Source organism: Silurus aristotelis (assembly GCF_946808225.1).
Source record: "Silurus aristotelis genome assembly, chromosome: 14".
In the NCBI taxonomy this organism is placed as follows: Eukaryota; Metazoa; Chordata; class Actinopteri; order Siluriformes; family Siluridae; genus Silurus; species Silurus aristotelis.
In genome coordinates, this window is record NC_139587.1 from 3,881,358 (window position 1) to 3,904,984 (window position 23,627).

Here is a 23,627-nt window from a genome sequence, read left to right on the forward strand (position 1 = left end):
CACACACACACACACACACACACACACACACACATATACATTAGGGCTGAAATGATTCCACGAGGTAAATCTGAAAATACTAATATAAAAAAGCATCGAGGCAAATTATTTAGTCCATTTACCTAAACACGTAGCACTGTGTTTACCCACGGACCATTATTACTGACGCACCGCCCGCTAAACTCTGGACAGCTCTGGGGTCTCATTTATAAACATATTCAATTTATAAATGTGTCGTCAATTCCCCTTCTCGCCTTCTGTGTTTCCGTGTGGTACCAGGTGGCCACTTTATCACGTCAAGATAGTTTTTTATTTTTTTATTTATAAATCACGAACGTTGTGTGTAAAGTGCCGTACACATGTTTCCAGCCTCGTTGTTATATATATATATATATATATATATATATATATATATATATATATATATATATATATATATATATAAATAACAATTACTTTTTCTTTGTATAATGAATATATAATTCATTGTATAATGAATATTCTTCGAATATAGATCCAGCAATCTAAACGAAACAGTTTCATCAATTATTAATTATCAAGTGTTTATCCCGTATTCAGTATTAACATAAATAAATAAAAAAAAAAAGTCAGGCAACAAGATTACTCTGTGCTCTGGTCTCTGTCTGATTGCAGCAGAAATGACAGCACAAATTCTGTGGAATATTGTGTCAGGACATTAGAAATACATTATAGCTTCTAAAAGCAATCGTATTCGTCTCATTTTGAGCCCCGTGGGAGCTCCGATTTGCTCGGTATATTACTTGAGAAGCAGGCATTCCACATAAATACTACAAAATTGTTTCACAACACTGCAAGTCAAAAGGGGAAATACGCTACGTCCATTGAGAAAGAACATTGTTTCTTAACTCCTTCAGTCAGTGAGGAAATCCTCTTCAGCAGACAGGAAGTGTGTACGGGTGTGGGAGAAGACGTGGTCATGAGGACCTCTTGCAGGTCGTGTGAGATCATATGAGCTTTTTCTGCACATTTATTTATTCGTTTTATCGTTAATTTGTTAACATTTATTCTTGCTGACCAGAACTCATCAGAACTCACTGATAGTGTGACGGGAACAGACGGAGTCCACCATGAGAGCTTAAGCAGGTGTGAACATGTTGTGCACAAAGATAAGAAGAAAGAGTGAGAATCATCTGGTCCAATTTTATCCACAATATTCTGAAAAAATGAAGGCAGAGAAAACAGGCAAAAAAAAAAAACTAACAACGAAATGAAAGGGTGACAATTATGTCTGATGTTAAGACTGAGATTCCAAATATGAACAGAATGAAGTAAATGTAAATTTGTCAAATTTATTACAATTAAAATAAGAATTACACAATTCAGAGAGAGAAAAAAAAAGAAAGAATAGATGAAAAAGAGAGAAAGAAAGAAAGAAAGAAAGAAAGAAAGAAAGAAAGAAAGAAAGAAAGAAAGAAAAAGAACAAAGGGAGAGAGAAATAATTGATAATGATTATAATTATGATATTACTACTAATATTATGATATAATTATTAGTAGTATTATTATGATGACAATTTATTATTATTATTATTATTATTATTAATATTAGTAGTAGTAGTAGTAGTAGTAGTAGTATTAGTATTAGTATTGTTAACAAAAGCAAATAAGTACATAAAATATGGGTTAGGGTTAATATCTTTTTTCATTTAAGATGAGTTTTTGAGATGATTTTCTTTGTTCCTGAGGATGGTGGAGAACTGGTTTGACTAATCCAGTAAACTGATGCTCTGAAGCAGATGCACTGGATGTGAACAGGAGATCTGTATTATCTACAGGAACAAGGCTGCTGATGGGAATTTCGACCAGTCGATGATTCATTGACCGCCAGACTTGTGCTGGTGCTATTTGGCATCTGACCACGACACGCTCGCTGTTTATTTCAGTTGCAGCCTTTAAAGCTTTGAGTGTTGAAGCTGTAACACACTTAGTACCTTCATTATATTATGATCTTGTCATAAATAGTGGCCTCTTTCATGCCTGTAGGGAAAGATGAGTGTGGTTTAAAAAGAATATGCTAATGGATCAATCCGGAAGAATTGGAGTCTGATTCTGTCTGAGGTTAGTGACTTGAGAAACAGTTTTACGAGGAGAAAACAATCTACATATCAAATATTTATTAGAAGAAATTTTTCAGCTACATTTTTCCTTCTTTTGCACTATCGTCAGTTTGCTGAGGTGTTTTTTTATGTCAGGTGTAAAATGGAATTCTTGCTAACTCAAGTTACTGAACTTTGGACATTTCAAATGCTTTAGTTCAAGGAGCTTAATCTAATACAATAATTGATTGGACTCCTTTAGCTTTTTTATACATTTTTCTACCCAAATTGGATTCAGCCAAGCAATAGTTATATAGCAATAGAGTACGCTTGCTCAAAGTTACCAATTTCCTGACGAAATGTGTTGCTTGATTAGCTACTTTTTGGGTAGAAAGGAAAATTTTTACTTAAATATTTATTCTTTGGGAAAAGCACATTTTTCAAGACTGAATTAAAGCAATTTTGGTGTCCATACACGTTTAAATCTATCAATTTTTCCAATGTGAAGAAAATACTGGATGTACTGGATGAGTTCTTCATGTCAAATCCGGTGTGCATGAACCTGTCAACTTTGTGGTTGTGTACTGTAGGTAAGAATATATACAGATAGTCCCTGAATTCAACTTAAGATTTTGCGATCTTACAATGATGATAGCGATACGGGAAAATTGTAAAAAAAAAAAAACCAATGCATACCACATACTGTACATATACAGTATACTGTAAGGTTTATACTGTACACTACTGTAAATTGCTCTGTTTTGCTGAATGAGGAAGTACAATGAAGTAGTATTACCTCATACTAATCACCATTTTTTTTAACTCTTGTCTAGGCCATATGTAGGCCATATGTCGATATGTATGCATTTGTGTGTGTGTATATATATATATATATATATATATATATATATATATATATATATATATATATATATATATATATACTGTATATATATATATATATATATATATATATATATATCTCACATGATCCTCATTTACATCCAGATAGTTAATGACTTAGCTGTCTGTATTGTATCTTGATAAAACACATAAATGTGTATCCACACACACTAAAACTTGTATTTAAATGAATCTCCAGATGGTATTATAGTTTACTGTGTCATGTGATGATATGCAAATCAGCTAATAATATACATTTACTTTCAGTGATGTGCCTGATTTCAGGCGGATCATAAATCTTCTAAATTGTCGTCGCTTTGACTGTTCCCCGTCATGGACCATATGCGTTTTAATGTGATTTTCGTGAGATGCTAACGTTTCGGATGCGTCATGTGACTCGGAGAGACGGATGTACCCGCATACTATATAACATCTGGCTTAGACAGTTCATTCGATTGATCAGAAGTTAGCTACCTTCAAATGCATCTTATAGGATTTCAGAGGGTTTTTAGTGGATCCACTTCTTTTATAATAAGAATTTTAAGCTCCTTTGCATACTTTCAGACCACGTTTTCAGCCTGAGACTTTCCATGCAAAACATTTCTTTTTGTTTCTTTGAACATTTGTTTTTGAATCAGTTTCGAATGAGTTTTTTCATCTTGTTGAAAGGTTGATCTAGGGCCAGTGTTTAAAGGCTTGGCAGAGGCAACTAGACTCCAGGCTGGAGTATACTGGTTCTTGGCAAAATTTATGATGTCATTAATCTTCACATGAACCCACTGAGCCCCACCTTCACTTGAGCCCTGAACCACCAGCTATAAAACACAGGTGTGCATGGTGTACATGCAGGTGTATGGCGAAAAGTCTCACTTTGGTCTCATGTGACTGTAACACACTATGCCACATGCAGGCTTCATAGTTATCAGGGTGGGTTTTGTTTTTGCCGTTTTAATGTCTTGTGATTAAAAATGTAAGTGTGTAAATGACAAAAAATTCATTATCATCATTATATTTAGTAAATTGTAGTAATAATAGTTGTACTAGTAATAATAATGTAATTAAATATTTCTATCATTTTGCTATTTCTATTTATTATTATTGTTATCATTTTTATCAATGATTAAAATAATTGAAAAAAATACATTTATTAGTTAGTTTTTTTTTAAATCTAATTTATTATTATCTTCCAAAGCCTAATAAGTAAATAATAATTGAAAATTAAAAAATATTTCTAAAACATTTAAACATATTTAAAAAATGTTATTAGGCTTTAGAAGATTATAAGAAATTAGATAAAAAAAAAATTAATTTTTTTTTTCAATTATTTCAATCATTGATAAAAATTCAAGTAGATGTTTTTATTAATTTATTTTTGTTCACTTATTTATGTATTAACACGAACACACAAACACAAATAACTGCAATCAATGGATCAGGCATTTACAACTAGTTGTACAGCGAGTCCAATCCAAAACATTATTTTTACATACAAGAAATATTTAAGGACAAAATATTTAACAAATATCTTGCCATAAAACGGCTGAACGCAGTCTTGATGTGTGGAAATTGTTATATATTTATAATTAATAATTCTGACTAAATTGTTCAATATATATATACATAATAGCCAATGGTGTGTTATTTTTTATAATAATTCTTCACCCATCAAATCCCTCAAGAATACGTATGTGTACTAAATGAAATAAAGACTGTAGTTGAAAAATAGAATAATAAGTGAACCGTAAACACATTCTCATTCCACATTTAGTCCCTATTTGCTGTTATAATAACCTCCACTCTTCTGGGAAGATGTTCCACTAGGTTTTGAAGGGTAGTTGTGGAGATCTGTGCTCTTTTAGACACAAGGGTGTTAGTAAAGTCAGGTACTGATGTAGGTGAGGTGAGGAGGCCTGGGGTGCAGTCAGCGTTTACGTTCATCCCACAGACGGGAAGGTTGACAGGGTTGAGGTCAGAGCTCGATAGCAGGAGAACTTCCACTTCAACCCATGTAAAGCAGATCTTCATGGAGCTCACATTGTGCATATTGGTATGCTGGAGCAGGTTTGTGTCTTCTAGTTCAACTGAAGGGTAAATGTTATGGCATCTAAAGACATTCTATACAGCTGTGTGCCTTTGTGGTAACAGTTTGGAGAAGAACCACATATAGCTGGGAAATTATCTTGACCAATTCTGTGCAATAATAATAATAACTGTTACAACAACGTGTAAATATTATATATATATATATATATATATATATATATATATATATATATATATATATATATTATTATATATAAAAATTATACTTTTTTTCGCCATCTGTTTCTCTACTGCTATACATTTTCTTTCACTTTATATATTATTTGATATGTATATATTTTTTTCTTTCTCTTTAATCTTTACTTGAATTTTACTGTGAGCAACTGCAACCCAACAATTTAGCTACCAACCAATAGCCTTCATGCTACACCTCAGAGATCACACATGGTCACATGATTAGCCACAGCTCTCCGTTTATAAACCTTCCAAATGACTAGCCAGAAGTAAATGTCAAAATATTGCTCATTTGATTTCTTTTGTTCTGAATTAAAGCGCCGGAAGCTTTCAGTTATTTTCGGCGTTTGCGACAGTGATGTATCTGATGTCAATGTAATTCCCAGCAGTCATTCCTGGAAAGCCTTGTGGGGAATGGCAGGCCATCCCCGGATGGTACCCGGTTGCCGCGGTGATGTAATGATGCCGGATGCACACACACACACACACACACACACACACACACACACACACACACACCCTCCACCTTTCCTATGGCAGCTGGTGGTTGCCAGAGCGACGGTGCTCGCGGGCCCATTTGTCAGGCATTACATCATGGAAGGATGATGTCATCGTAGTAGTAGATTCCCAGGAGGATGTTGGAAGTGTTTTAGAATGGATCACTTAAATGGCTATCTGATGTCTATGAACTCGCTTTAAACCCACACACACACACGCATGATCTATTTCTGTATGCGTGCATTACCTGCTCATAAAGCTTGTTCAACTCCATCAAGCCATAAATAACCGTCGTCACACAGCCATCCTCCATCGTTCAAACGTGCTCACTAGTGCTTTTTTTTTTGTCCGTTTATTGCTACAATCAGCGCTCATGAGATATTTAAGCGTCATATCCGCGATTTATTGCGTTCAACCATTCGTCTACGGTGCATATACAGCCGAAGTCGCATCGATCCGGAACGTCCATTAGTGACGAGCGTTCACGGGTTCAGCGTGCTTACTGTTATGTTTACAAGGGCTGTACGATACGTATCGCGATATAATCCATTGCAATACAATATGCAGCGAAACATTGGATTACTGTAAGCAAATCGATAGTATCGACAGCAAGTCTGTCTGTCTGTCTGTCTGTCTGTCTGTCTGTCTGTCTGTCTGTCTGTCTGTCTATCTATCGGCATGAATCTTTTGTGATTTTTTTAAATTTTTTATTATAAATGTTTTTGTTTTTATATCGATACATTGATATACAATAAAGTATCGGCTAACACAATATCGCAATACTTGCGCGTATCGATATTTTCTTACACCCCTAATATTTACACCGTGCAATCAGTCCATAAAAACGTCGCCGGCGAATACAGCGCACTTTCCTTCTCTCGTGCCGGCCTGTGAAAAAAAAACGGCGATTAGGCTTGTTAATGAGGCCGCGTTTAACCGGCGTAAGTCAAGCGGACGGACGGCAGCCTTTCCTTCTTTCCTCCATTGTTCCTTTCTTCCCTTTGTTATTTAAAAGCCTGCCTCTGTTCTCAGGTCGGGCCGTAAAGGGGCGAGACGGCACATCGGGGCTTTCCCTCAATACGAAAACAAGAGCCTCCTGAGGGAATAGGGCACTTTAGAGATTGTGTGTGTGTGTGTGTGTGTGTGTGTGTGTGTGTGTGTAAAGGGGGGTGGTTTGGCAGACCCTCATGTGTTGGGTGAACAAGGATGACTGAAGCGCAGATGACAATATCTGATATCTTGATTAATGGCTGTGATTTGGCAGAGTGAAAGACAGTGATAGACTGTGTGTGTGTGTGTGTGTGTGTGTGTGTGTGTGTGTGTGTGTGTGTGTGTACACTCTCCTCTGTCATCATAGCATCAAGAGGTTGTGTGTGGGCAGGACAGATGCTGAGCTGCCACAGGAGGTGACCTGTGTGTGTGTGTGTGTGTCACATTTACACGATTTGGGAAATAGATTGACAGTGTTGTCATAGAAACCCGAATATTCTGCACGTACACCATGTCTGTAGTCACTAGCCGTCTTCTGGCTCTAAATGTTTTTCTTTGATTCCATCTTTCTTTCAGTGTCCCTTTTATTTCATTTTCTTCTCCTTTTCTTCTCTTTTTTTATCGCTTATGTTCATTGTCTTACCTCGCTTTTTTTTTTCTCTCATTCTTGAACTCACACTCGTTCCATGTCTCTCTTTCTTGTATGGTTTTCCCCTTGTTCTTTCTTTCAAACTCTTTTTTTTTCTATCGTTTAATTTCTGTCATTCTTTTAAGTTCTCTCTCTCTCTCTCTCTCTCTCTGTCTCTCTCTCTCTCTCTCTCTTCTCTCTCTCTCTCTTTTCTCTCTTTCAGTGTCCCCCAGTTCTTTCTTTTTTTGTTAATTTCTGTCTCTTTTTTAATATGATATTTTACTTGCTCCTCTACCATCCATTCTTTTTTCTCTCTTCCCTCTCTCATTCTCTCTTTCTTTTCTCTCTTTCAGTGTCCCCCTTTCTTTCTTCTCTTGTTCATTTCTGTCTCAGATTATTATTTTTTTGGATCTTTCACTTGCACTCTTCCCTTTCTCTCTCTCTCTCTCTCTCTCTCTCTCTCTCTCTCTCTCTCTCTCTCTCTCTCTCTCTCTCTCTCTCACTTTACGACTGTCCCTGCTCGGTTTTCCTTAGATTTTTATCTCTCTATCTCTTATTCTATCACCCTCTCTTTCACTTCTAGCATCTCGATATCTTTTACTCACGGGTACAATCTCTCTCTCTCTCTCTCTCTCTCTCTCTCTCTCTCTCTTTCTCTCTCTCTCTCTCTCCGCGCATGTACGCTCACTCCCTCTTTCCCTCCGATCCGTCCAGCAAATGGCTGTCCTCCGCGGTTGCCATGCCAACTGCCTACAGCCCGGGTGGTGTGCGGCGGGAAGCGTGATAATGACATTACTCTCACAGGGCTAAGTGCGCTCATCCTTCACTTCTCTCACTCGCTCTCACTCTCGCTCTTTTCCCAAATCCTTTCTATTCCTGTCTTCGCTTTCCTTATCTATTTACCCCCTCTCTCTCTCCTGCTGCCCCCTCCCCCTGTGTGTGTATGTGTGCGTGTGTGTGTGTGTGCGTGCGCGCAGAACAGTAGGCACCAGCGGTGACTCTCGCAGCATCACCAAGCCAGCGGGGGGGGGAAGACTTTGAAATAGGAAACTCCTCCTTCTTCCCCTCACACACACATACAAACACACACCTCGCACAAATACGGTCACGCACATACACACACACGCACACACACACATGGTTGTCCCTAGGCTTCGGTTCCAAATGAAGCATCGGTGTTTAACAAAGACGACCTGGATGCTCGAGGCTGGCTCACTGTTTGTCACCTGACCTAATGGTGCGTAAATGTTTGTGTGTGTGTGTGTGTGTGTGTGTGTGTGTGTGTGTGTGGTGTAAGCGTACTGGTGAGAGCGAGATAGAGAGACATAAAGAGTGAGGGAGTTAGAGAGAGAGAGAGAGAGAGAGAGAGAGAGAGAGAGAGAGAGAGAGTGTATGTGTGTGCGCGCAAGGCAGAAAGATAGAATCGGAAAGGGAGGGAGCGAATGTGAAAGAGTGAGTGAAAGTGGTGTCAGCCATTTTTTTCCCTCCCTCCTGTCCTCCCTTCCTCCCTCCTTTTTTTTTTCTTCCTTCGTTCTTCTCTCCTGATTGGTGGAGGAGATTTTGCTAATTACCTCCAGCATCGTGGACGTTCCATCTCTTTGCTTGTTTTCGCTGCATCCTGGGATGGATGGATTAATAGATGGATGGATAGATGGACGGACAGATGGACACATTATGTGCGACGTAAAGCTAGAGATTGTTCTGTGAAAGCTTGAAGCCGGAGCATCCGGAAGGTTCTTCGGAGATAGAGCTAGTGTGTGAGAGAGAGAAAGAGAGAGAGAGAGAGAGAGAGAGAGAGAGAGAGAGAGAGAGAGAGAGAGAGAGAGAGCAGGAGCGAGCAGGATGCTAAAATTTCGCCGCGCTCCTGCGCCTCCATTATGAAGCCATTAGTGAGCGGCGGCCATGGAGTCTCCAGCCAGGCTGATAAAAGCCCTGTGAGTATCGACCTTCGACTGGCACTGATCAGATTAACACGCTTCGCTGAAGGAACAAGCAATGGAATCAAATGGATGGATGAATGGATACATAGATAGATGGATGGATGGATGAAAGGAAGAACGGCTTTATGTTTTTGCTTATTTTCTTGAGACGGCTGATTGTGGGGCTTATAGAGATGTGGGTTGCTGTAAAGGCTACATTTAAATGTGTGTGTGTGTGTGTGTGTGTGTGAGTGAGTGAGTGAGTGTGCACACACGTATCACTTGCTGGTGCATACGAGTAGGTGTATGTGGTATATGAGGAGTGTGTCGTGTGTGTGTGTGTCTTTTTTTCAATAGAACCCATTGATCTTACATACAACAGTTGTGTAATATGTGTCAGTGACACATGTCTAAAACACACACACACACACACACACACACACTGGTGAGCAATACTTCAAAACTTCTTCATATTCTAGATTATTACACTCATATTGTGTGTGTGTGTGTGTGTGTGTGTGTGTGTGTGTGTGTGTGTTTTACTAGAACTCATTGCTCTTACATCAAGCAGTTGTGTAATATGTGTCGGTGTGTTACACATGTCTATAACACACACACACACACACATACACACACACACACACACATACACACACACACACACACACATATTAGTGCACCGGTAAACAATACTTTAATACTTCCTCATATTCTAGATTGTTAGTCACACGTGTGTCTATGTGTGCATGAGTGTGTGTATGTGTGTGTATGTGTGTATGAGATTGAGGCACTGAAGCCTTGTTTGTTCTGCAAAAAAGAACAAGAAAGAAAACTGTAGAGAAAATGGAGATGTATTCGCTTTTATTTCAGTATTATGCTCTTGTTATTCAACAAATTGATGATCAACTGGATTCAGGGATCTGCTGTGCATGTCAGTCTTACCAGTTCCAGTTCCTCTTGTCAGTTGTTTCTACTCACTTTAGAGGGATTTTACCAAAAAAGGAAATTAAATACAAAAAATCTGGGCCGATTGCTTAAAAATAAGCGAAGAATCATGTATATTTGTTGTAGAAATGGACTCAATGATGGTTTTCTGCTCTGCAAAGAGAACTAAAGAGAAACCTCTAGAGAAAATGTAGATGTATTCATCTTTTATTTATTTCTGTACCACCTCTATACACTATAAATGTGTTTGCATTCATTTGGCTTTTGCTATTTAACAAATTGATGATCAAACGGATTCAAGGATCTGCTGAATTTATCACCATATTGTGCATGGTATTATGCATGGTTTTGTGATATCAGCTCTAAAATGACCCAAAGTCCACTATGCGTTGGCTTTTAAATAGATGTGTTGTTTGTTTGTCCAATATGTTCTGTGGTATAATCGCAAAAAATGGGATGATGAAGGGATTAATCTGTGTGGGTTTGAAAATAAGAGAAAAATGATGTACATTGGTTGTAGAGATGGAGGGAATGAAAGCTGTCTGTTCTGCAAAGAGAACTGTATTATTATTATTGTTATTATTATTATTATTATTTTTATTATTATTATTATTATATTATTATTTCTGTAACACCTCTATACAATAGAATTGTGTTTGCATTGCATTTTGTGGTTGCTATATAACAAATTCGACGATCAACTGGATTCAGGGATCTGCTGCGCATTACAGCAAACAGTTCTTCTACTGCTTTTATAGGGATTTTTAGCACCAGATAAATGGAGGCAATGAGGGTTGGTGGTTCTGCAAAGAGGACTAGAGGTAGTTGCTCCTGCTTTAGCATGAGTGTGTGTGTATGTGTGTGTGTGTGTGTGTGTGTGTTTGTGTGTGCATTTTGGTGGCACATGTGTAGCATCGGAAAGAAATCATGACTTGACAGCCGAGAGACGGCGAGATGTAAATGAATTGATCTTCTGTCATCCACGATGGTGAAGGGTCTACACTCGGCCTTGTCTTCGACTTGAAGTATTCCTGTGATGCCAGTTTTTTTATTGCTTGCTTGGTTTGTTACTTTTGGTTTCTCTGGTTCCGGTGGATATTGGATGTAATAGCATCAAGCATCAAGTATCTATTAATTATTATTTTTGCGGCAAGTCTTCACAAGGAAAATAATACAAATATGTATCATAAGTGTGTACGTGACTTTTTTTTTTTTTTATTCCTAAGGACCGTTTTGGCCAGATGTTGGTCAGTATTTAGATTTGTGGTATTTGGTTGAGACCCTCATCCAGGGCGACTTACTCTTTTCTTATTTTTATAGCTGAGCTGTTGAGGGTCTTGCACAGTGGCAGCCGAGTGGCGATGGGATTTGAACTTCCAACCTTCTGATCAGAACTTGTTGTGAAATCGGTTGCTAGCCTTAGAGTATTGAGCTTTTACAGTAATTTAATGCATCAGTTTCACATCCTGATGTATCATGTGGTTGTTTAAAATATTTTCCAATAGTTCAGAAGGTTTTATATGATTTCTGTTAATCTGTTCATCGTTATTTTAGTAACAGCTAATTTTATTAGGGTAACCGACTTTTCCAGCCGTATGTGGATCTTTTCCAAACTGTGACCACAAAGTTGGAAACTTTCTCTTCAATAATCTATGAGACTCAAACCTGTTCCAGCATGACAATGTGCACAACTCCAGCTCCATAAAGATATGCTTAACATGGGTTGGAGTGGAAGGTCTTCAGTGGCCTGCTTTAAACCTTTAACCTCAACCCTATTGAACACCTTTGGGATGGTTTTGCCTGCATTTGGTACCTGACTTCATGATCACCCTTATGGCTGTGGAACATCTTCCCAGAAGAGTGGAGGTTATTTTAGCAGTAAAATGGGACTAAATGTGGAGTTTTTCAAAAAAGCCCATACCAATCTTATGGTTCATCTTATGGTCAGGTGTGCAGAAACTTTTGTACATAAGTATCTATCTAAACGTTTACTCTGTTTGGAGCATTTTAACAATTATTGGTTAGAATTAATTTTCTTTTAAATGATTTCTGACAAGAAATCTAAACAAACTCTGATTTCTCATCAACTGTCTTTGTTTGGTAAGCGTAAATAAAATTCACCATAACAGTAACACGATGGAGATTGTCAACGTTTTATATCCATTCATTTATTTAATTTCCAATTTTCCAAATTACATTTGTTTATCATCTTTTCTTTTCTTTTCATCTTTTTTTACATCTTTTCTTTTATCTTCTCAAATATGACATTGGCATAGTTTGCATTTCTCTGATGTAGACCAACATTTTTACCTCAGGCAAGAGTCTATTGGTTTAAAAATCCCCCACAGCCATAATTAGTTGTATCAACTAATCCATTAAATGTACAGCCCACCCTAACCATTGTCTGGGATTTTCTGTTTTCTTTGTTTTATGTACAGTCAATTAACCATAACACAACTGAGCTAGCAACGTTAGTGTGTCTTTTAAAACAGTAGCTAAATCTATAGAAGTGCTGCAATAGCAATTAATCCAGTCAGGTTTGTCAATGGATAGATTTGTACAGGAGATAATTATGGAATAGCTGTTCAGCTCCACGGTTAGCATTGAATTAGCTGTGTTTGTTTACTTAGCATGTCATTGCTTTTCGCAGGTTTGATCCTGTTCAATTTGACATAAAATATCCGTCTACTGTGGTTATAATAAAATACAATTATAAAGATCTCTCCAGTAAGGGTTTTTGTGTTCAATTGTCAAGAATAACTTTTTAATTACATTTAATTGAGATCTGTTATTTTTTGCTTGCTGAGAGCCAAAGCTAGCGATACTGGACGCTACAGAGATAGATTTTTCATAGAAAGTTTTGAGAGATCCATTCCGTGTTATTGAAACACCACAAAAAGAATTCATAGTGCTAGCGTTAGCCGCTAACCAGGAAGTGGCTAGCTATTAACGCAAGCGATATGGATTCTTTAGCATTTTTATGTCCAGCTTCAAGAATTTCTATTAAAAGGTGGAAATCCTGGAGATGAAGATATGAAATAAGTAGAACAGTAATATAATCTAATAATCTGATAGCTGGATAAATATATGGATAGATATGTAGGTAGATAAATGGTTAGATGGAGAAATAGATATATTAAATAGTGGTATTTTCTATGATTAGTTTCAGTAGTTGGTAAGGAGTCTCCAGTTTCAGAACACTGTAGCGGTTAAAGATATAGCGGTTCCCTGATCTGGCATTTTGGTGGCACCCCAGTTTCATGAAGTAGCTCATTCATTAAAAGTATTTATACATTCCAAAATGTTATGTGGTGGTTGTGTATGAATATCTTCTCTCTTTTATCTGACTCCCCGCTGAAGGGCTTTAATCTCTTGATCCTCTCGGCTGAGGAAAGTGAGAGGCCCCTGGGGTGCTGCTAAGGCTTATGGGATAGCTGTGAAGCCTTTGGTCCTCCAATGTCAGCCTTTTTTCTAATAATGACACGCACATTTTTATAAACACACATCACAGCATGTATTTTGTACCTTTAAGCATGCCAGTTCCCCACTAATGGAGGTCTGCAGGAATTTGGGGAAAGTCAAGCAGCTTATAAGCTCTGTGTGTGTGTGTGTGTGTGTGTGTGTGTGTGTGTGTGTGTGTGTGTGTGTGTGTGTGTGTGTGTGTGTGTGTGTGTGTGTGTGTGTGTGTGTGTGTGTGTGTGTGTGTGTGTGTGTGTGTATTTGCTTTAAAATTTAGGTTTTTAAACAGCCGCTTTGTGTCCATCATGTGTCCAGATATGTTGTGGGTTTGTTCTTTTAACTTCAGTAATTACTTACTGAAACAATAGCGAGACAGAACAGAATTATTGTGCCTGCCTTTCCCATCCACTCCCATCCTGACGGGAGGGGTTTCTGTCAGGATGACCCCGCAGTGTACGAGGGCAAGTGAGGAGGAAGTGGTAGCTCAGGGGTTAAGATGTTGGACTTCTCAATCAGGAGGCCATGGGTTCAAATCGCAGCAACTTTCCTGGCTCTTTATAGTCACCAAATCTCTACCCTGTTGAAAGACCTACTGTATCTGAAGAATCAAGACCTTGTTTCATTAAAGCTGTTCTGGCTGCTTGTTGTGGCCAGACTCTTTTTCACCCAGTAAAAAAGTGTTTTTTCCTTTTTTTCATTGGGCTTCTATTAGCTGTGCTTGACTCATTTATGGGGAAAGTCTTATGTGATGATTTTTTTTTTCCAATGATAATCAACTTATTTTGTTCATATTATATTTAGTTTTGGAAAATGTCTTGTTTGTGGAGAGCTGGGGTTCTGCAGATGTCGAATGTTTTAATTGAGGAGTGTTGGAACCTTGTGAATATGTTTGAGGAAGCTTAAAGTTAATTCGATAATAGCGGTGTAATGGTACACAAAATTCATGTTTCTGTACGTACCTCGAATTATAAGTCATATTTCGGGACGGTAAGAGGAAAGAAGGAAAAAAAAAATAGCTTGATGTTTTTGCATTAACATTGATGATTATTATTAACATTTGTAAACATCAACAGTTCAAATTTTTGAAACAATTTTAAGTAAAATGCCTACTTAATTTAAATAAAAAAAAATAGCAAAATTTAATAGAATAAATCTAATACACTTTTTAATTAAATTGATTATATTTATTAGGCACAAATCAAATTGATTAAAATTCAATAAATAGAAAACATTTATTGAATAGTTTACATTAGTTAGACTCTATTTGGATTTTTATATATATATATATATATATATATATATATATATATATATATATATATATATATATATATATATATATATATATATATATATATATATATATATTTCATTTTCTAGAGGTTGTAACAAATGTCTGCATATATAAAACAAACAAGATAGTTATTTATTAATTTATTAGGTTTATTTATTTATAAATGTTTTTATTCCTTCCATCATTCATTCATTCACTCGTTCAATATGCGGATTTGTCAGGAATTTCAACTTTTAAGAGAACTTTTTTAAGCTGTTCATGAAACACAAACGAATCCATAGACTTGTATAAACGTTGGGAATAGCAGGAATTGGCAGGGATTTCAAACAAGCGCAGTACAAATCGTGTACTAGACACTGCGCCCAAAGTGCAAGGCGGAGACTAAACAAAAACTTGCGTTTCGCCACCTAATATGTTTGTGAGGGAACGCGGATTTGAACCATGTTCCACATATAAAACCAGGATTGCTTTCGGTACACGTGTGCACCGTACAAAAAGTACTGTACCGAGAAGGTTTGGTAGGGATATGTGCACCATTATACCCCTACTCGATACTGAGTGGATTATTTGAGGTGTGTAGAGGATCTGTCAATGCCAGATCAGATATTTATTAGCAATAGAGAAAGGGTTATTTAAGCAGTGTTTGGGTTGTGAAATTTTGTGGTACATTTTTGTATGTCGGGAAATGGCGAATAGTTTGTTTAAAGGGTATTGAGGTAATATAAAATAGTAATTGACCTGTTTAAGAGACATTGTCTTATTGTCACCACTTTATGGACGGTAAATGTGGCTTGTTTAATGTATAATTCCATTGGTGTATTGGAGATTGTCTCGATTGGTAAGGTTTTGTAGACGGTAAATGTAACTTTTTTAAAAGGCTTTTTATATTAATGTATAAGAAAAAGGCTTGTTTTGTGGGTGTTCAGATTCTGTTGTTGGTGAAATCGACTTGGATGGTGGAGGATGGGACCACTTTTTGGGAAGTAATGAGATTTTCATGGTTGGTAAATGGGTCATTTGAGTAATGTTGATTGTTTGAAGGATGCAGTTGGCTTTATTGACATTGTGGTTTGGTTTGACAAGTGGTTTGGTTCAGTGGATGGTAAATGAAGGATGCTGGGATCTGTTGATGCAAACTGCAGATGGTGAAATCATCATTTAGGCTTGTTTAGAAAGTTTTGATTCTGGGGCAGATGAAGGTGGATTGTTTTAAGGTGCAGACATTGTGGTTCTAGAGATTGTCTTGTTTGAGGAGCATTGGGATTCAGTAGATGGTGAAAGTGACTTGCATACATGGGGAATGTTTTTTTGAGGTAATGAAAAATCTGGGTGACAAGGCCAAAGCATCAAATACTTGAACTGAATGAAAATCCCCTTAAAATGAAAAAAAAAATATCGAATGAAGGGTTCAGGAGCATTCTGAGAGTGAAAAGTGTAGGTAATGAATCTTGTGCGAATGCTAATTTTGCCAGGTGTAATCACTCTCTGTAGAGCTTCTTCCCCTTCTTCTGCTTGAGCTTGTGTGACGTTTCGGTCTCACATTCATAATTACTATGTCTTCCATCTGCTGTGAAGAACTTTATCGCACATGGCAACACAGTAATTTGAAGAAAAATCACACTTCAGTTAGATCTTTTCCCACTTGTTTTTATATAGGGGGCTAAGGAGGTTGTGAGCGGTGTAATTAAAACACTGCTATCACACCTCACAGTGCAAATGAAATTCCTCTGGGTAGGGAGGATCTGTGAAATCCATGTGCAAATCAGTTTCAACCTCAAACAAAGAGACACCTTTGAATAAAATCGCTGGTACACCCCGTAACCGCTGCTTTATCCAGAAGCAGGCCTGAACTTTGGGCTTTTGGTTTCGGACTTGTTTTAGCATCAAAATGTTACATATTGCTCACAAGCTTTTCTAAGCTAAGCTATGAAATTTTGAACCATATAGGAAGTCCTTGAGTTTGAATGATGGAACTTGTGATGGATGTTCGTAGATACCTACATCAAAGTGATGGAGTTTTATTGCAGGTTTTCAGTAGAGAGATAATCCAAACTTTTAGTACTTTTAGCTCCGTGTCCTGTTACATAACTCTTTGTTGTTTAAGCCCTTAACCCCATACCTGCTTCGTTGTATGAATGAGCTAAATGTAAGTCGCTCTGGATAAGGGCGTCTGCCAAATGCCACAAATGTAAATGTTTTAAACTAAAGTGAGACCCCATGTTACAATGCTTTTGCCCCCAGTTTTTCTATTGAGGTCTTTGATTTCAGTGGTCCTGTATTAATACCTTGAACAGCCATCACTGGGTTTTAGCCCTCCCTTCATTCAGAACTCTAAGTTTGAAAGTGGAAAAAGCAGGGATTACTCACACTCAGAGCAAATGTGAAAATGCGAACCGTGAAAAGTTCATCCAGTAAATTATTCGAAGGTTCCAACGCGGTTTTCTTGGATGTACTGCCGGCTTCAGTATCTAGCTCAAGGTCTCCGTATCTGCCGAGGCCGGGAGATTGTTTCCTCTCTCGGGTATCTCCCAGGAGGATCTGCTGCATTTCCGCCATGTCTACGATTAGAGGGGCGGAAATTAGGTCAGATGCATTTTATATGAAAGCTATACTCAGCTGGCTGAAGACAAGTAGTAGTCTATTTCGCTCACAGATGCCTTTAGACAGGATTGGAGACAGGAGTCTGAGGTGCTGCTTTCAGAGATTAGCTGAAATTGGTTTTTGGGCTCTTATCTGACTTCCATTGCAACACTGTTCTTCCTATTGAAATGGCATAGACTTTTTTCCCCTACAGCCCTCCTTTCCATATGTAAACAGGGTCAAGACACACAAAGGGTTTGCCTTCCTGAGGTATAACGATGAAAACCCAGTCTGGTCCACTTTGTTGTTTTTCAGTTTAGTCATTGAGTTAGCAGAAAAGCTTATATTTGCTTAGTTAGCAAATATAAGTTGGTTTCTCAGTTAGCATCGTAGCATTTGTTAACTGAGCCCAATTACAGTGGCTTGCTTCCCTAGTGCCACAGCCTTTGTTTTTTCAGCTTGCTCACTTAGCACCTTAGTATTTGTTTCCTCAGCTTGTGTTAGCACCCTAACGTTTTTGCTTGTTTAAGCTTTTGTTAGCTCAACTTGTTAAGGTAGCATTATAGCCTTTGTTACATCAGCTTGAGTTGCGTTTGCACCATTGTGTTACCTCAGCTTGAGTTAGCACCATAGTCTTTGTTACTTTACCTTGAGTTATCACCATATTTAGGTTACATCACCTTGATGCACCACTATTATATTTGTTACATTAGCTTGTGTTACTGCCATTTTGTTTGTTACATCAGCTTTTGAGTTACCACCATTTTGTTTGTTACATTAGCTTATGCTAGCACCATAACTGTGTTACATCACCTTGAGATAGCACCATTATATTTGTTTCATCTGCTTATGTTACCTCTTATTTTGTTTGTTGTATCAGGTTGTGTTAGCTTAATTTTTTGTTACATCAGCTTGTGTTGGCAGTAAATGTTTGTTACATCAGCTTATGTTACCACCATATCTTTGTTGCATCAGCTTCAGTAGAACAAATGTTCAGTGATTGAAAATTGCTTTTCGTTGGTTAATTATCTTTTTTAATATCAGAGCAAAAAAAGGATGTCGTGAATAAATGTGTTGAAGGTTTCGATTTCACCTCTTTTATATTTATTTATTTGTATTTTTCATAACAACGGTCGAACAGAAATGTGCGCCTCATTAATTGCGTGTTAATAAAATGTATGCCGTTCGAATGAATTTGCGTTAACGTGTTATCAACAGCCCTCGTTATAACATTTTGTTGTTACATCAGCTTGTTATCTCCGTTTTGTTTGTTTCATTAGCTTGAATGAGCACCATTATGTTTGTCACATTAGCTTGAGTTACTGCTATTTTTTTAGAACATCAGCTTAAGTTACTGCTATTCTGTTTGTTATATCAGTCTGTGTTTTCAACATAGTCTTTTTTTTTGTTACCTCAGCTTGAAGTTGCACCACAGCTTTTGTTAGTGCAGAGTAGTACCATTTTTAATCTCAGCTTTCATTAGCTTACTTATCATCATCAATTTTTATTACTTTAGCATACTCTTTAGCAAAATAGCCTTCAGTATGTCATCTTTTTCGGTTAATGGCACATATTTCAATTGCTTCATCTTTATTATGTAATGCCACAGCTGTTGTTATCTGAGCAGCTCATTAACTACCATAGCCTTTATTACCCCATCTTTCCCAGTTTAGCCCTGTTCATTCAGTAAACATCATAGCATTTGTTACCTCAGGGCAAGATAGTGTCGCAGCTTAGCTTGCTCACCTAGCACCAAAACGTGACTTAATTTGTATCAAGATCTCAGAATGCTACTGCTAATAATCTTCGTAGAGCTCTGAAATCTTACAACGCTCAATGTTGCGGATAAAAGAGTGACTCGTGGATTTGTCAAACGCAGATTTAAGCGACAGCAGTGTTAGCCATGAATCCTGTTTACTGAGGGCTTGCTGGTGAGATGGGGAAGCCTAGATGAGAAGTGACTGCTGGCCTGGATGACATTTTGTGCTTGTAGCTGAAGTGTCTGAAATGTCTGATATGCTGTTTAACACGCTGCCATACTCCTCTTGGAGCTTCGCCACTGTGTGAGCAAACTGATTTCGAGGGCTCGTCTTGCTTTCCAGCCCCCACGAATAATGATTCCAGGTTTTGGAGATGATTTTAATGCAATTTACCTTCTACCTACATCTTTATCTTCTACGTTCATTCTTGTTGTCTAAAGCCCTATTAGACTTGCGCTTATGTTACATTTTGTATATCGTGATATTTAGTTAACCTTTATCACGCTGTGCTCATGACATTTGCCAGCTCATGCTAGTTAAAAGAGCAAAAAAACAAAAACTAATAGGCCAAATGGCAGAGTACCTGAAGGTGATTATTTTTCAGTAACAACACACCCTGGAGTGTTTTATTGCTCTTTTATTTCAGCAGTTTGCCAACAATTATAGTTTTTATATATTGTAGAAATTACACATCTTTTCTCTCCATTTTAATTGTTAAATTTTGTGGGACGTGCTAATGGATTAACCCTCACTTGTTTCTCTGCCTCCAGCTCCCAGCGGACTTCAGCAGGCTACACCTGGCTGACGGGATCCACCCGCAGGTGACCCACGTCTCCTCCAGCCTTTCAGGATGTAGCATCACTAGTGACTCCGGGAGCAGCAGCCTGTCCGACATCTACCAGGTTATAAACCTTCTCCACCTTGTAGACATTGTACACACCTGAAGAGCCCTAATACATGCCATAACTCTGTCTTTACGATCACCCTTTCCTCAGTAAACTCTGTATTTTTGCAGAATAATCCTTGCCTGTAAGAATGCAACAACTGGTGTTGCTCAGTCAATATTCATAATTTAAATATTGTTCCTCCTGTCATGACCCCTAATAGCTGCAGTGTGCTATCGAGTCAGTCATCTTGTTTAAAGAGAGCTGACCCGTGTGTTACTATCCATGTGTCGGGGTGGGAGCCTTTGTCAACTCTGATTAATTGTGTTTGACTTTGTGTTTGCTCCACTGCCTAATTGATTTGCTCAGTACATTTGTGAGGTCTTCATGGATTAGAATGGTGTGTGCAGTGTGTATGTGTGTGTGCTGTGGTCTTGGTCTGATGGTCATCTACAGTAGTGAAGTCTTGTTAGTGATTGTAAGAAAGAAGTAGTAAAAGAAGCCCCTTTTTACACTTCCACCTTTTACTCCTACCCTCACTCCATACCGCACCTATCACGTCGACACCTCCTACCCATCACCAACCCCTTACTGTACACCTAACACTTTTTATTGCCTTTTTGACTACCACATTTTCCTACTCTGGCTCCCCACTGCACTCCTGACTCCCTTACACCTCTACCCTTACTCCCCACTGCACTCCTGACTCCCTCACACCTCTACCCTTACTCCCCACTGCACTCCTGACTCCCTCACACCTCTACCCTGACTCCCCACTGCACTCCTGACTCCCTCACACCTCTACCCTGACTCCCCACTGCACCCCTGACTCCCTTACACCTCTACCCTTACTCCACACTGCACTCCTGACTCCCTACTGCACTCCTGACTCCCTCACACCTCTACCCTTACTCCCCACTGCACTCCTGACTCCCTACTGCACTCCTAAATTCCCACTGCACTCCTGACTCCCTCACACCTCTACCCTTACTCCCTAATGCACTCCTGACTCCCTCACACCTCTACCCTGACTCCCCACTGCACTCCTGACTCCCTCACACCTCTACCCTGACTCCCCACTGCACTCCTGACTCCCCACTGAACCCCTGACTCGCCACTGCTTTCCTGACTCCCTCACACCTCTACCCTGACTCCCCACTGCTCTCTTGACTCCCCACTGCACTCCTGACTCCCTTACACCTCTACCCTGACTCCCCACTGCCCTCCTGACTCCCCACTGCTCTCCTGAGCCATGAACTACTCCCTACTGATATTCTACACAGCTGTTTCACATTCCATACTGAACTTTGTTTCGCATTTTCTGTTTCCCCCTCACCTCAATGTTTCCTCTTTTCCTCAACACACAAATCAGTTCGGACTATAAGGAAATGCAGAAGTTTTAGCATGCAGATTTGAGTCTCTAACACTGAGTTAACTTTTTTATTTTAGCTAATTCAGTTGTAACACATCCAGACAACTGGGTGCTCCTGTTGCAACCCTGAAGGTATCCCACAGTGCTTTGCGGCCCGGCCTAAAGAATTGGCCCTCATTCTCAGCGGAGCTCGCAACATGGCTGCCATTTTTTTGCATTTAAATAAATCATTACACAAGTTCTTCAGAGAGGCTTGAAAGCATTGATCCAAGAATAGCCATCTGAATTATTAATGTTCACTTCACGCTCATCTGAGCCGTCCAAACAGCGCTGCGGATTGCACTCAACAGCTGAAAAATAGATCATCCTATTTATCGGTGTGGCAGGGATTTACAGCAGCTGCCAGCATCTTTCCTGATTAGCTCTTAATGTTTTCCACGGCAAAACATCCCTCCAGCTGCTTAACGTACATCACTCCTGACGGTCGATTTACACCTTGGCTGAAATCAGCAGGGAACATAAATTAAATAAACACTGTGTCCTGATGTGGTCTGTTTGTGTAGCTAAACTGTAAGTACCGGAATTGTTGCTATTTATGGTCCGGGGCATTACATAACCTCGGAAGTGTGTCTGAATTTAGGTTATAGGCTTCTCTTATTTTAATATATATATAAAAAAATAAGAAAATGATGTGACAATTCTAACAAATCTTTTTCCATGAAACAATGATTATATTACATTATAATTATATGTAAAGTAAAATTTAATATATATAAAGATTAATAAATGAATCAGTCAATAATTATTATAATATATATATATATATATATATATATATATATATATATATATATATATATATATATATATATATATATATATATATATTGCAAATGATTTTGTATATTTTTAACTAATATTCAGAAGGAAAAAATATGTACAAACAAATTTTTATAAATGAATAAATATTATAAAAAAATTAAGAATAAATAAATATAATAACAATAAAACAAATACCAATAAAATGAATAAAATACAATTTCTATCTATTTAAATGTCAATGGATTGTTCAGACATGAGGATGTAGGGCAGATTTTTGAGGCTTAGACACAAAAAATATAAAATAAAATAAAATAAAATAAAATATGAAGCATAATTTCAAATGAGCTTTTAAATGAGGTGCAAAAGCTAAATATAACTTGTTTAAGTGACAGAATGGACATACGCCACTGTAATTCACCCCACCCTCATTAACTCCACCCCAAAGAGAGAAAACCCCACCCACCGAGACTCTGAGTGGTTCTTCATGCCATAATGCAGGATTATTTGATGGGCTGTCAGTTGATTACGAGTGACACGCTGCAACGGGATTTAAAAAATTCAGCTCACTCAGCATCAGGCATTGCAGAATGAGGAGGATGCCTGGATGCAGACATTACACCCAGAGTGCATCGTGGGTGTTCTCTATTAGGCAAAAAGCGGCTCTTTGTTTTAGGCAGGTGAGTGTCGTTGCTCGTGTGGCCGGTAATGGCTCAAGCAGCTCTTTTGTTATTACAGTCTGTAAAGTGAGCGATGTAGGCAGCGAGGTCTTTTCAAGCAAGCAATGTCTGTTTTCTTGCTGTTCTTCTCCTGATGACTCGAGGCATCTCTTCCCCTCGGAGGTGTCAGACATGTCCTGGATGGCCCTCTCTGTGTAGTTACAGTCATGGAACTGATCTAGTGTGTGTTTGGAACAGAGTTTATTTTTGGCTTTGCTTATTCTCTACTTTATTAGTCATCCAATGATGGTGGATTATTACACTGTTAGTGTTTTGGCGTGCTTACTTCAGTAGATAGGATTTTTTTGCCTTGTGTATTTATAGCGGTGGATTTTGCTGCTACACTTTGACCTTAGATTAGACTATTGTTTATTTGTTTCTGTTATTTTGTTTGTTCGCTTGGTTGCCATCTTACTTATTTGGTTGCTTACTTGCATTGCTGTTTCTAAGTATGCGCTTCATTTAAGAAGTATCCATGATACCACTCTTGGATTTAAAAATT

At 38.1% G+C, this 23,627-nt stretch overlaps 1 protein-coding gene and 1 long non-coding RNA gene across 37 annotated transcripts in view; one reads left to right on the forward strand and one right to left on the reverse strand.

The window, feature by feature from the left end:
* rapgef2b (Rap guanine nucleotide exchange factor 2b) overlaps window positions 1–23,627 on the forward strand; it is a 110,778-nt gene that overhangs the window by 60,721 nt on the left and 26,430 nt on the right. For 26 of the 36 annotated variants that reach the window (XM_083560567.1, XM_083560566.1, XM_083560542.1 and 23 more), the window contains one exon: window positions 20,102–20,233. In XM_083560567.1, the coding sequence (XP_083416693.1) occupies window positions 20,102–20,233 (132 nt within the window). Of the gene's footprint in view, window positions 1–8,396; window positions 9,309–20,101; window positions 20,234–23,627 lie in introns of those variants that run through there. The other 10 variants (XM_083560558.1, XM_083560562.1, XM_083560561.1 and 7 more) reach the window with 3 other exon arrangements.
* Window positions 17,825–22,275, reverse strand: LOC310736827. Its single transcript, XR_014536679.1, has 3 exons — window positions 21,219–22,275; window positions 20,440–21,040; window positions 17,825–20,299 (listed from the first exon to the last, which is right to left on the reverse strand). It is a non-coding gene; the product is annotated as an uncharacterized lncRNA (long non-coding RNA).